Source organism: Aedes albopictus, chromosome 3 (assembly GCF_035046485.1).
Source record: "Aedes albopictus strain Foshan chromosome 3, AalbF5, whole genome shotgun sequence".
NCBI classification, from domain to species: Eukaryota; Metazoa; Arthropoda; class Insecta; order Diptera; family Culicidae; genus Aedes; species Aedes albopictus.
The window spans coordinates 72,859,487-72,873,973 of NC_085138.1; the positions used below are offsets into that span (position 1 = coordinate 72,859,487).

A 14,487-nucleotide genomic window follows, 5' to 3' on the forward strand; every position below is an offset into this window, starting at 1 on the left:
TTCTCCTGTTAGCCTAGTGGTTAAGGCTATGGATCGCCAATCCGGAGACGGCGGGTTCGATTCCCGTTCCGGTCGGGAAACTTTTCTCGACTCCCTGGGCATAGTGTATCATTGTACTTGCCTCACAATATACAAATTCAGGCAATGGCAGGCAAAGAAAGCCCTTCAATTAATAACTGTGGTCTGTGGAAGTACTCAAAGAACACTTAAAGGGTGAGTCGATAATTATTGTGCCATTTGCAAACTAACGTAACTTTTTTCCTACTTCACCGAAATCAACCAAATTTTGCACAGTTTCTCCTTATAGTCTGGTGTTTACATATGCTTAATTGAGCAGTTATCAGTGAGATTCTGGTGAATATAGATTAAATTTAGTTAACAGTTCTCAAAAAGATGTTGTACAATCACATGCTAAAATCTAAAATTATGGTATCGCGCCTTGGAACAATTAATTATTATACATTATCGGATCATCTTAATGTTCGTCAATAGATTTCAGGAACGGTTGTCAGTGAAACATAAGCTTGGAGCTGGCTAAAAACCAGGCACAATGCGCATAAACAAACCAGAGAGCTTCAATTATTTGATTCAAGTGGAACCTGAACATGTCCACATGGAGGGCGTCAATCGAAAATGTCGTGAATTTTAACTAAAACGCATCCTAAATTTGAATCGATACCAAAAAGTTGAAATACATATACATACTAAGCTACTGTAAAAAATTGGTTTCATTTCGTTAACTGTAGACAATTTGCGAATCAGTTGAAGGTAGGGTGGTACAATAATTAACGACTCACCCTTTAGTTGAAGCGAGGCAGGCCAAGTCCCAGTGGGGACGTCGAGCCATAAAGAAGAAGAAGAAGATTCTAAACAAATTCTTGAAAGAATCTTTGGAAGAATTAATGCGTTCTAATGGAACTCCTGCAAGAATGCCTCTTCCGTGAAAATTACATATAAATTTCGTGAAAAAATACTTCATGAAGGGTTTTTCCTGATATAATCTTTATTAGGCGCAATATTGAAGTAATTTCCAGGGAGACGTGCCAGTATGGGCAGCGCAGCACTTTTGAAATCATGAGTAACCAGCTCTATTTATTGTCAGTGATATGTATAAGATCTAGTATCTTATGTTGTATCTACGGATTCAATAAACCTAATGAAATGAAGTTTTGAACATTCATAACTCATATAATGAAATTTCGAAACCTTTTGATTCAATTCAAGAATTAAAGTGCCAAGCGAGCGCGTGCTTCAAAGAATCCGTGATAATTTGCTGTACTTTCCTCACCACATGTTACAAACCAAGCATACAATCCGATTTGGAAATTTCTATTTTTCCAGTATAAACAATTCAAACTACGTCTCGCGTCATAGTCGAGCACACGTTCGTGGGAATCAGCATTTGCGCCTCCATCATAAGCATACCGTTACCACCATCCATCCTATCAACTGGTATTGTCTGGAAAGTTTTCCCACCGAAACGAGGATCCAATTGCCGTAAAATACACGAACTCAGATACCTGCCGGTGCTTTTTGGTAGCCAAAACACGAACGAAGGCCCCAACTCCTTCCGAAGACTGACTGACTTGCATGATCAAAATTGAAAAGCAGCAGCAGCACTCACTCCGAGCGTCGAGGCGTTGATTATTTCGTGAGAATGGATCGTTCCGAGCGTGCTTCTTTAAACACCATAAATCGATTTAGTCACACAAGGCACACTCCCAGAGCAGAACACTAACTCCCATTCCATCCTCCGAGCGAGCTGTACCTGCAGGGGAATTGAGAATTTTAGCAATGGAAATGAGTCGAAACACAAGCATCAGTCATAAATTGATTAACTACCGTGCGCGGAGAATGATGATGACGACACCGGATGGATGGATGGATGGATGGATGGCTGAATGGAACCCCACCGTGTCCGTATTTCATCCCATAAATCCGTCGAAATTACGATCGACAGCGGAGGTGTTCCATCGAATGTATATGGATCCATACTTGCATTTGGCTTGACTGCACATTTGCAACAGCAAACGAACGAACGAGCGAACGCCCCCGGACTGCATTACCATAACCAACGGTTTTACCACCGCTGCGCTGCGCTCCACACCGTTTCCGTCGACCGTCATCCCCGTCCGTTCGGAGTCCTCGGAGTTCGGAGGGATGTCTGTTCTGGGGTTACACAAATGCAATCCCAACAAGTTGCATAAATTCTCAATCAAAGTGAATAAGATATACAGGCGGACAGGTAGTGCCACCATCACCCATGGCGGCAGCAGTAGCGGTAGCAGTGGTGCCAACAACGGAACCGCGCGACAGGCAACTGAGAGGGTTCACGATATGGGGGTTTTGGCTCCATATTAGAGTTTTTTTTTAAGAATGAGAGAACTTTCGGGAGAACTGCTCCTTGTATTGATCAAGCTATTGAGAAACTATCGGAAAGGTCATATCACCACAATATGTGAATATTGCGTAACTCACTGGAACAATCTCTTTCCAGCCATCTTAGCAAACTACAGCAGAATCACTTGGCATGGTATGGGACCTTACGATGCAGGTGACTTGTTCAGTCAAAACTCCACTCCTCAATGAGGTACATAGCATCACACTCCTTACCACATCATGATGCTTGCTGTCACCGACGCTTGCTAGGGAAAGGACACCCTAGAGGAATGTCACTCATCTTTGTTCACACCCCACACAGTATAACATAACAGCCAGGATCTAGGAAACCCAATAGCTTCTAGAATGTTAGGCCTCATCGTTGATAGATGTTGCGTTATCCGTAATCGTAAGGGCGCAAATCTTTGAAACTGGAAAACCCCATTCACTGTGTGCACACGTCCACCACGCGAACGTAATCGTCTGTGCCTCTGAACATTTTGGTAATGCGGTCGAGACTCCACTTCAATGGTGAATCAATGATGAATATGTTACACTCACGAAGCGGGAGATTCTGTCGCAGATCAGCAGTTTGTTTGACCAGCTCGGACTTATTGGTCCGACCATCTCGTAAATCCTTCTCCAAGGCTTGTGGAAGCTCCACCTCGACTGGCAAACACCAGTTCCTCTAGCAGTCGCCAGTGAGTGGCAGGATATTTACCAGAAATTCTCTGATCTAGTGCACCTGCGGATTCCCCGGTACGCCCTCAGTCCGGGTTACACACACCTGGAAGTCCATGGCTTCAGTGACGCTTCGGAGGTGTTTGCTTGTTTGTTCGTTCCATCTCTTCCGTTGGAGCTTGCACTGTTCGGCTGCTCATGTCGAAGTCGAAAGTGACACCAGTCGACACGAAGTCAATTCCACGCTTAAATCTGTGCGTGGCTCACCTGCTCACCAAACTCCTGGCTCATGCCATGGATTCCGACAATATTTCTGCCACGGTATACCTGTGGATCGACTCTACAATAGTACTGGACTAGCTCGCCACAACACCGTCATCGTGGAAAACGTTTGTGGCAAATCGCGTGGCTGAATTCCAAGAATTCACAACTCACTCCATCGAAGAACAACCCGGCCGATTTCTTCTCTCGCGGCATGACACTCGACGAGCTCGCATCGCATTCTCTTTGGTGGCCGGACCTGCATTGGTGCGCACTTGACATTCCGTGGCCAGTCAAGTATGAAACGTCGAAATCAACCAGACTCGACCGTCGTCACTCTTCGCGCAGCCGAAGGCGACCCGTCCTGCGATCTAGTTCTCCGCTACTCCAGTCTCCGTTCGCTGCTTCGGATTGGCGCCCTCATTTGTTGGTTTCGGGAGAACTGCCTGATCCGTCAGACTCATTATGAGCACTTCCAGAGAGAAGTCCGTCAATTGTCCTACACTGCGAAGCTGGACCGGAAATCCAAACGACGAGAAGTACCCAGCTCTTTTGCCGGCCAAGCATCGCTTGACCGACCTCATCGTAACGAGAGAGCACCAGAAGGCACTCCACGCTGGTCCACCGGTGAGTAACGCGCGCCCGCGCTCGACCGACTTCCTCCGGTGCGAGTCACTCAGGCGTACCCGTTTGAAAACGTCGGCTTCGACCTCGCCAACCCGCTTTTCGTGCGCCAGTCCACCATAAGTCGTAACTCTCCACCAGCCAAGATGTACATCGTAAACCAGCGCGCATCTACTGCGACAACGCCACCAACTTCGTTGGTGCTGCAAAGTAATTGAAGAGCTACGCAAATTGTTACAACAACACAAAGAGTTCGTAGAACGTGAATGTGGGATAATGGGATTCAATTCCATTCTATTCCGCTGCGATTGCCATCATTCGGTGGCATCTGGAAAGCTTGCGTGAAATCCGTCAAAACTCTGCTGCGCAAAATCCTCGGTAATGCTTACCTCACGGAATCAGAACTCCAAACCGCTCTCGTGCAGGTTGAGGCAATGCCGAATTCATGTCCTATCACCCCGCTCCCGTGTTCCTTCCGAAGAGCGCGCCCCTACTCCAGGGCACTTCCTAATTGGCAGACCGCTGAACACGATGCCCGATCCCGACCTTCAGGATGTCCCAGAAAACCGCCACTCTCGCTACCAAAAAGAACAACAGCTCGTTTGACACTTCTGGTCTCGGTGGCACAAGGAGTACCTAGTCAACCTGCAAATCCAGTACCGCTGACTGAAGCGATCGATAACCTCGCCGTTGGTTCCATCGTCGTCTCAGGAGGAGAAAAATCCGCCACTCAAAAGGCCTCTTGGACGTGTAATGAGCCTTCATCCCAGCTCCGACGGACGAATTCTATCGTCACTGTACGAACCAGCACCGGTACGACTCAACGTGCCATTTCGAAGCTCTGCCTTCTTCCGATCGTAGTTGATCTTGCCACGTCGTCATTGATGCCTCGCAGTCACCAGACGTTGGCCCTCGCTCAGGGAACAGAGCCACCGGACGAGCTCCCGGCCCCTACTCGGGAAAATGAGTCGCCAGAACAGGTTCTGGCTCACACTCCGGGGAATCGAGTAGAACGAGAAGCATCTGTAAAAACGTTAAGCTTTCAATGCGAGCTCGCTCCATAGACCTGACTTAACTGAAGTTAAGTCCCGAGCAGAGGAGAATATCAAATCAATAACTACGAAATAACATAACCTGTTTTTATATCTTATTTTGTTATTATTAACTTATCAAAGCATTGCTCCCCCATAACATATTTTGTTGGACAATCTCATTTTGTTATGATCATGGTATTAGTATACGTTCATTAAATACCATCTGAATAATATATTTTGTTGGAAAACATGTTTAGTTATTATTTAAGTATTAAGATTATGCAAATATTTGATCACCAGTAGCACGACAATAACAAGCTTTGATATCAAAACTGCATCATTCGAGATTTGCGTTTGTTGCAGCATTCCGTAATGGGAAACTTGTGTATATTTACTCATCAGTTTCTCTGCCTTTTCCTGGCATTACATCCTATCTGCAAATGAGTCAAAATCTCTACTTAGTGTTTTATAATAATTTCGACAGTAACTAATGAAATTAAAGTGCGCATTGATTGTTTGGGGGTTGAATCTCAGTTTCTTGGGTTGCAATCGATCTCAAATTTTGTCTGGATATTTATGGATAATAAATTGAAATTTGATCCGTGACAAATGAAAATATTTCTGAGAAAAACTTTTTAAAAATCACAAAACGTCCATTTCCATATAAATAGCTAAATTGCGACTTTCCAATTGTTTTACCCAAACGAGTTGTTTAGAAAAGTAGTGTGTTTCGTTAGACTGCTTAACTTTGCAAAAGAACAAAGTAATATTAATATAAAAAATTGGAGTTTTTCCAAAATGATTTTTTTTTTTCGATTTTTCTCGAAGTTAGAGGATTGCGATAACTTTAAAAATCTTACATGGAATAGTCTTATTTCTATACAAGTTAAATTTCAAGTTATTAAAAATGTCCAGTTAAATTTTTAAATTTTGAAATCAAGCTTTGCACTAGAAGTGAGATTCAGAGATTCCAAACTTCAGCATTTAGAATGAAATCGATCAATGCGTATTTTTTTCTGTCCAGTACTGTATTACCTGTACATCATAACAAGTTTTGATTTTAGATTATTTTAAATAACATTTCAAGTTAAAAATTTGTTATTGACAAATTTTTCAAATTCATTGTTATTACGTTGTTATTAAAACGAACAAAATTGGTTGTTAAATTGGTCTGCCAGAAACATTTTTTTGTTATGGTATTTGTTATTTTGCCGCTTATGACACGCAAGTCTATAACATAATATGTTATGTTAATAACATAAAAATAACAAATTATTTTATGCAGTTATTTTACCAAAATAACGCATTGTATTATGCTGTTGTTATTCCCTTCTGCTCGGGGTACCATTTCTTGTTATCGTTCCAACAAGCTTACGAAATCATGAAGATTGATAGGTCGCATGGCATGTTTTGGTTGTAAACCAGAAATGCCCCCGATGACACCCCCGTGGAACCTGTGCTAGATGTTCCGGGGTGGCCATATTAGTTGATACAAGTAGCTTCAGTCTATCGTTTCTGACTCATTCATTCGAAACCATGAAGATTGATATGTTGCACGGCATATTTGAAAACCAGAAGTGTCCTCAATGAGGCCCTGCGGAATCTGTCACGAGGATCCGGATGGGTCAACCTATTCAAATCTGGTTATCGCAGTTGTGTTTCACTGTTTGCAACAAAAAATTCGCTGAAAATCTATGGTTCAAATACAATAACACACGAAATAGTCACTTTTAGCCATTTTGGCAACCCCCTGAGCCCAGCACAATCAGCACAATCCGGTATATCCCCGGAATAGTTCTGGATATTGCATGGCCACTTGAGTATAATAAACTAGCATCAATTTATCGTCGATTGAGGGAGGCTTCAAAACAATCGAATGAAAATTGACGAAATGCTGGCATTTTGAAAATGAGTTGTCGGGGGTCGGGTACGTGAAGGTTTCACGCCTTCAAAGGGCGTTATATGAAATTTCAAGGGCGTTTCAAGGCATTTCAGAGGCATTTCAAGGAGTTAAAGGGATATTTTTTTATCTGTATTAACGAGATTTTTAGCCATAGGCTAAGGCTAGTTCATCTCGGGACCCACGCTTCACTTCTCTTCCGAAGGAAGAACTCACATTTTGCGAGTTTGTCGGGAGTGGGATTCGATCCCAGGTCCTCGGCGTGATGGTCAGGTGTTCTAACCATCACACCAGGTCCGCTCCACAGTTAAAGGGAGTTTTAGGAACGTTTGAAGGGCGTTCTGAGAGGTTTCAGGGGCATTTGATTGCATTTCAGAGGCGCTTTGATGCGTTTAAGGGGCGTTTCAGGAGGTTGTTTCAAGGGATTTCAGAAGTGTTTTAAGGACGTTCTGACAAGTTTCTTTGGCGTTTTATTGAGATAACTCCTGTTGTTTTGAAAGAATACGGGGGGTCCAAGGACATCCACGGGTAGTTATGGGCGATTCCGGGGAATTTTAAAAGCCTTTACATGGTGTTATTGAGACAAATGACATTTCAACACACGAACACGAACCGCCTAAACGGGCCACCAATCTCTCCAAAACGCCTCTGAGACCTCTGGAACTCCCATTAAACGCTCCTGAGACCTCTAGGCGCCCTGAGACCCCAATAACGCCCTTGAGATTTTCTAAAGCGATCTGAATACCCTCTGAGGCCCCTTAGAGGTCCTCAGAGACCCTTGAAACCCCCTTGAGACCCTCTTAAACACCCTTGAGATCTCCGAGTATTCCCTGAAACTTCCTGATACCCAAGGAACTCCATGAAACCGCTTGGGTCTCCCGAAAATGCCATGAGAACTCCTGGAACAGCACTGATAACTCTGGGTACCCCCTCAGATCCCCGTAAAATGACTCTGGGACCTTCAGGCAACCCTTGAAATCCCCTGGGACAATCTGAAATGCCCCTGAGTATCTCTGGAACACCCCTAAGACCTTCAGGGACCTCTTTCAAAACCCCTTAGACTCCTGGAGCGCCCCAGAGATCTACTTGAAACGCTCCTGACATCAAATCCTCCACGTAAAACCCTTTGGGACCCTTTTCATCTTTTGCTCTCCCCAAAAAACACACCCTGGTTGCCGTTGCCATCAGAAGGCCGGCTCCTGAGGCATGTTATTCTTCATTTGGGACATCACCAATCATTGACCAAATAACAAAAAAACGGAAGATTGCCCGCCGGAGGCATAGCAAGAGCTCTTTAATTTAATCACTTAAATTGATCGGAATTACTTACCTTACCGATCAGGCTAAGGCCGGGGTGGCCTCTGCTGTACATAGTAGCCGTCTCCATTCCACCCGGTCCATGGCTGTTTGTCTCCAGTTCCGCACTCTGCGTAGGTTCCGCAGATCGTCCTCCACTTGGTCTACCCACCTAGCTCGCTGCGCTCCACGTCTTCTTTTACCGGTCGGATGACTCTCAAGAACCATTTTAGTCGGGTTAGGGCTTGTTCACAAATGTCATAACGCTCGAGGGGGTGGGTGGGTGTCCTTCGTGGTGTTACAGCCCGAACAAATTATTTTTCTTCCCATACAAACAGTGTTACGAAGAGGTGGGTGGGTGTCAAAATAGGTTAATTTTGGCGTTATGATATTTGTGAATGAACCCTTACTATACGACATCCTGATGACGTGACCCGTCCACCGTAGCCTCCCGATTGTCGCGGTATGGACGATGGTTGGTTTTCCCAGCAGCTGATGCAGCTCGTGTTTCATTCGCCTTCTCCAAGTCTCGTCTTCCATCTGCACTCCGTCGTAGATGGTACGCAACACCTTCCGTTCGAAAACTCCAAGGGCGCGTTGGTCCTCTGCACGTAGGGTCCACGTTTCGTGCCCATAGAGGACGACCGGTCTAATCAGCGTTTTGTAGATAGTTAACTTCGTGTTGCGGCGAACTTTATTCGATCGTAGAGTTCTGCGGAGTCCAAAGTAAGCACAATTTCCTGTCACAATGCGCCTCTGAATTTCTCTGCAGGTGTGGTTGTCGGCGGTCACCAGTGAGCCCAAGTACACGAATTCTTCAACCGCTTCGATTTCATCACCGTCGATATAAATTCGGGGTGGAGGGCGCGGAGATTCCTCCCTGGAGCCCGTTGCCATCATGTTTTTTGTCTTCAACACATTAATGACTTATCCGATTCGCCTGGCTTCACTCTTTACTCGGATGTACGTCTCCGCCATCGTCTCAAATTTACGAGCTATAATATCAATATCATCAGCGAAACCAAGCAGCTGAATGGACTTCGTGAAAATCGTTCCACTCGTGTTTATCCCTGCTCTCCTTATTTCATCCTCTAACGCAGTGTTAAACAGCAACCACGAAAGACCACCGAAACCGTCTGCGAAATTCGAAGGGACTCGAGAGTGTTCCTGATACTCGAACTACGCACATCACTCGATACATCGTCGCCTTGATCAATCGTATCAAATTATCCGGGAATCCGTGTTCGTGCATAATCTGCCATAGCTGTTCTCGATCGATTGTATCATACGCCGATTTGAAATCGATGAACAAGTGATGTGTGGGCACGTTGTATTCGCGGCATATCTGCAACACCTGGCGGATGGCGAACATCTGGTCCGGTGTAGCGCGTTCACCCATGAATCCAGCCTGATATTGCCCCCACGAACTCTCTTGCAATCGGTGATAGACGGCAGCAGAAAACTTGAGAGAGTATCTTATAGGCAGCGCTCAGTAGTGTGATCGCGCGGTAGTTCCCGCAATCCAACTTGTCGTCCTTTTTGTAGATGGGACACACGATACCTTCCATCCATTCCTCCGGTAATACTTCCTCCTCCCAAATCTTGGTAATGACCCAGTGTAGTGCTCTCACCAGTGCTTCTCCACCGTATTTTAGAAGCTTGCTTTGCAGATGATCTGCTCCAGCGGCTTTGTTGTTTTTCCACCGGCCAACCTCCTCCTTAATCTCTCAGAGGTCAAGGGCCGGAAGTCTTTCGTCCTGTGCACATACTCCTAGATCTGTTACCACGCCACCTTCGGTACTTGCAACGTCGCCATTGAGGTGCTCATCGTAATGCTGCCGCCACCTCTCGACCACCTCACGCTCGCTCGTGAGAATATTCCCGTGATTATCTCGGCACATGTCGGCTTGTGGCACAAAGCCTCTGCGCGAGTGGTTCAGCTTCTCGTAGAACTTTCGTGTGTTCTTAGCGCGGTACAGCTCTTCCATCGCTTCGCGATCTCGTTCTTCCTGCTGGCGCATCTCCATCCGGAAGACTGAGTTCTGCCTGTTCCGCGCCTGTTTGTAACGCGCCTCATTCGCTCTCGTACGGTGTTGCAGCATTCTCGCCCATGCTGTATTCTTCTCGTTTTTCAACTGTTCACATTCGCCGTCGTACCAGTCGTTTCTGTGATTCGGAGTCGCGAAGCCTAGTGCTGTAGCCGAGGTACTACCTATGGCGGATCGGATGTCCCTCCAGCCATCTTCAAGTGTAGCTGAGCCAAGCTGCTCTTCCATTGGTAGGGCCACTGCTAAGGGACTGTTCATAAACCACGTAGACCAAATTTTGGCCATCTCAGAGACCCCCCCCTCCCCCTCCTAGACTTTGGTCCATGCAAAAATTGTGAAATTTGTAAGGAGCGTAGACTTTGGTCAGACCCCCCCCCCTCACCCCAAAAAGTCTACGTGGTTTATGAATGGTCCCTAACTGCTGCGCGTAGTCTTGAGCCACTTCTACGTTACGCAGCTGCTCGATGTTGAGTCGCGGCGTTCGATTTCGACGCGTGGTGATAACTGTCGAAAGTTTTGAGCGCATGCATACAGCTACTAAGTAGTGATGCGAATCTATATTCGCACTGCGGTATGTGCGGACATCGGTTATATCCGAGAAGAATTTACCGTCGTTTAGAACGTGGTCGATTTGGTTTTCTGTTTGTTGGTCGGGTGATCTCCAGGTGGCTTCGTGAATATCTTTTTTTTTTTATTCTTAATCACTTAACCTAATTTACAGCTCTATTGTCCACTGGGGCACTACGTGAGCAATCTCAATTGACAGCTGCACTTACATTTTGTACAGCGCCTAGATTCTATTCTACTTTATCGAACTGGTTCTTTCTGCTGCTTTCACTTTTTCTACTTTATACCTAGTAGAATGATGAGCACAAGGATGATGATGGATGGCCGTTGTTCCTTTCCAGTCCGATTGGGGGTCCATTATGAGTAGCAGTTCGCCGATGTCCAGGTATCCGGGTCCGTTTGAGCCATGGGGCTCAGAAGAGGGTCAGTGTCAGTTGCTCTCGGGGGAAAAGCAACTGACGAAAAATTGCAAGTGCCGGGGCTGGGAATCAAACCCATGACCATCCGCATATGAAGCGAACGTGTGACCAACTACGCCACGGGCCCCGATGTGAATATCTTTGCGGAAGAAGAAGGTGCTTCTGACTACCATACCACGGAAGACTGCAAAGCTTATGCATCGCTGGTTGTTATCATTCGATACGGCGTGCAGGCTGTTTCACCTGCGCGTTCATATCGCCGACAATGATTTTCACGTCACGCGGCGAGCAACCGTCGTATGTTTGCTCTAACTGCGCGTAGAACACTTCTTTCTCGTCATCAGGTCTCCCTTCGTGTGGGCAGTGTACGTTAATGATGCTGTAGTTGAAGAAACGGCCCTTAACTCTCAACATGCACATCCTTGCGTTGATCAGCTGCCACCAGGGCCCTACATTTTCAATTTCAATTGAAATTTTCAGGCGAAGTTTGTAAACAAAGGTTTCAATCGTCAATGGAAACAAGGCGCCGTCGTCGTCGCTCAGCCCGACTGTCATCGTCCCCGATGAACCGACGGCGCTGCGTCGTCGCAGACGCCACTTTGTTGCGCACTCACAAGCTCACGTACGCTCGTTCGACATCGAATGAATTTCTCTGTTATAACTCAATTAATGAGTGTAACAACCGGCAAATCTGTGTAATGTTAATGTATTCTATGCACATTTTACTGAAATAGGTCATTACTTATAAAAATATTAAGCAAACATACATTTTAGACAATTTGAAAATTTCAACTGAATCCCAGTCGGTGTGAAAATGAGCCGCCACCCGTCGTTGCGTCGAAGAAAGTGACAAGAAGGGCGGCTGAAGCGAAGCGCATGCATGTTGTTTTGAATGTTCCCGTCGTCGGCGTCCGTACGATGCTGATGGGCGCTCGCTTTCAGCGTCATGTTTTGGTTTCGACGATGTAGGCCCCTGGCTGCCACCCGATCACGCGTTGTCGCATCTTGCCCAACACTAGAAATCCTGTTCCCAGTTCATTGGTGGTGTGACAGCTTTGGTAGAAGGTAGTCGCTCGATGCCCGCTTTTCCACACTTTCTGTCCAGCCCAACAAAGTTCCTGCAACGCCACGATGTCGAAGTTGCGGGGATGTAGTTTGTCGAAAATTATCCTGTCACATCCTGCGAAACCTAGTGACTTGCAATTCCATGTTCTTAAGACATTCGATCTATGTATTCCCCGGTTCTGGTCTGATATTTCGCACATCGTACTCCCTATATATCCACGGTGTGTTCTTTCTACCCTCCACCTCCCAAAGACAATGCAGTTTCCACTGATGCTGACTGTTGCCATCATACAGTGCAACGATCGCAGCCTCGCATCTATGTAGTATGCAACGGAAAACCATCAGCTGAGCTCATCTGAAGTTATCTTACCTCGTGCTCTCTCCCACGTAGTAAATGCCCGCAGCAAAGTCACCGGGACACCCCGTTGTAGACGAGCTAAAACCACAAACATCACCCGAAGCAACACTCGGGAAGTTGGAAACTTAACGTCGTCGTCGACGTCGTCGTTATTCGCGCACAAAATACTGCATCCAGCATTCAAGTGTAAGGGAGAACGTCCTAAGGGGTAAAGTGACCCCGAGTTACGTTTGCAAATTTACTGGCATTATTAGCATAGCAAAAATTCTAGAAGCTTCAATTACAGATTTTAAATTTCTACGTAAAATTTTACAAGTTACGTTAGTCATTTTAAATTTTGTTTTAGCAAAAGTGAAACAACTTTTTTATCTAGTGATTCGAGTAACTATTAAACAGTAACTCGAATCACTAGATAAAAAAGTTCGAGCACTGTTACCGACTGTTTTATAAAAATACTAGCTGTACCCGGCAAACTTTGTCTTGCCTACTGCGTTTTTTGACGTTTCAAGTTTCCATCCATGACCAAGTCCCCGGTTACAAAACGTATGGAAGATCGATTTTCAAAAACTCTCAATTTTTCCATGTTTTTTGCCTCATAAACCTTCCTTGGGTGAAAACTAGCAGAACAAAACTAAGACGATCAAAATCGGACCTTCCGTTCACAAGTTATTCGCAGTCCCACGTATGCCACTGCATTTTTATATATATATATATAGATAGATTCCCATAGTATGCTCATTTTATCCCACTCTCCTCTACGTGCATCCCTGTTGCGAAGCCATGGGAAACCACATTTCATCTGAGTTGGGGATCCGGCCGTCGCCGTCATCGCAATATTTCCACCGAATAAAAGTCCCGGAGAGCAGAATTTCCATTTCCAACCTAGCCCTGCGCAATGCCACACCACGTCGTCGTTGTCGGCGACGCGACGATGCAAGCGCGCTGGAACGAACGACGTCCTAGTGCGAAACACCGCTAGTGCTGCGGAGAAAATATGGAATGCCATAAATCAGAGAAATGTGATGAAATTGTACTTTATTACTTTTGAAATGCGTATCGATCCCGGGAATAACTCTTCTGAGCGCTCTCGCGTCGCTAACGAGAACGTGCGAAGAAGGATTATATACGGTAGCGGCGGCGGGTATCTAGTTATTATGAATGCGAACGAGTCTGTGGCACAAAGTAGAAGTAATTTGCAGCTTTTCCAAAGATAATCACTCGCCTTTCATGAGGAACGAGCGTGTGTTTTGCTGCCACCGCAACCGTGTTAATCGAATTCCACTAATGACTTTCTCTCGCGCGTTTGTTCTCCCTCTTACAGACAAACCCATTTGCCGGCCGGACCAGAAGAAGATCTACGGAGTGGCGCGAAACGAGGCAGCCGAAATACTGTGTCAGGTGGACGCCTACCCGGCGCCGGAATCGTTCAAGTGGTCCTTCAACAACACCGCGGAAACGATCGATATGCCCCAGAGTGGCTACCGGGTGCATACCGAGCAGGCGTCCACCCTGACCTATACGCCCGTTAAGGTGAGTGATTTATTGTTTGAGCTTTCCGGTTTCTTAATTTCGGTTCTTACACAAAAGCCTGTTGTAAATACAGTATCCACAATACACTTTTTTACTCCTGTTTCAAATCAGTCTAATACCAGTATCTGGTAATTGATGGATTGTTCGTGCAATTAATCAAATAACTATTGTGTTTGTGGCTCCTAATGGATGAAAAATGCATTATGCCCTCACAAAAATGGCTCAGGAAATACTCCTTTTTGCGGATCCTATCCCTACTAAGAAACGAATGAACCTAGATTTAAAACCTGTATAATAAAAAAACATCCTATCCCAAGCTAAATCA

The 14,487-nt window shown here is 45.6% G+C and overlaps 1 protein-coding gene across 2 annotated transcripts in view; it reads left to right on the forward strand.

Moving 5' to 3' along the window:
• The window catches only part of LOC109399785 (synaptogenesis protein syg-1), a 611,559-nt gene that overhangs the window by 364,176 nt on the left and 232,896 nt on the right, over window positions 1-14,487 (forward strand). For both annotated transcript variants that reach the window (XM_062860224.1, XM_062860225.1), the window contains exon 6: window positions 13,954-14,162. In XM_062860224.1, coding sequence (XP_062716208.1) covers window positions 13,954-14,162 — 209 coding nt within the window. The remainder of the gene's footprint in view (window positions 1-13,953; window positions 14,163-14,487) is intronic.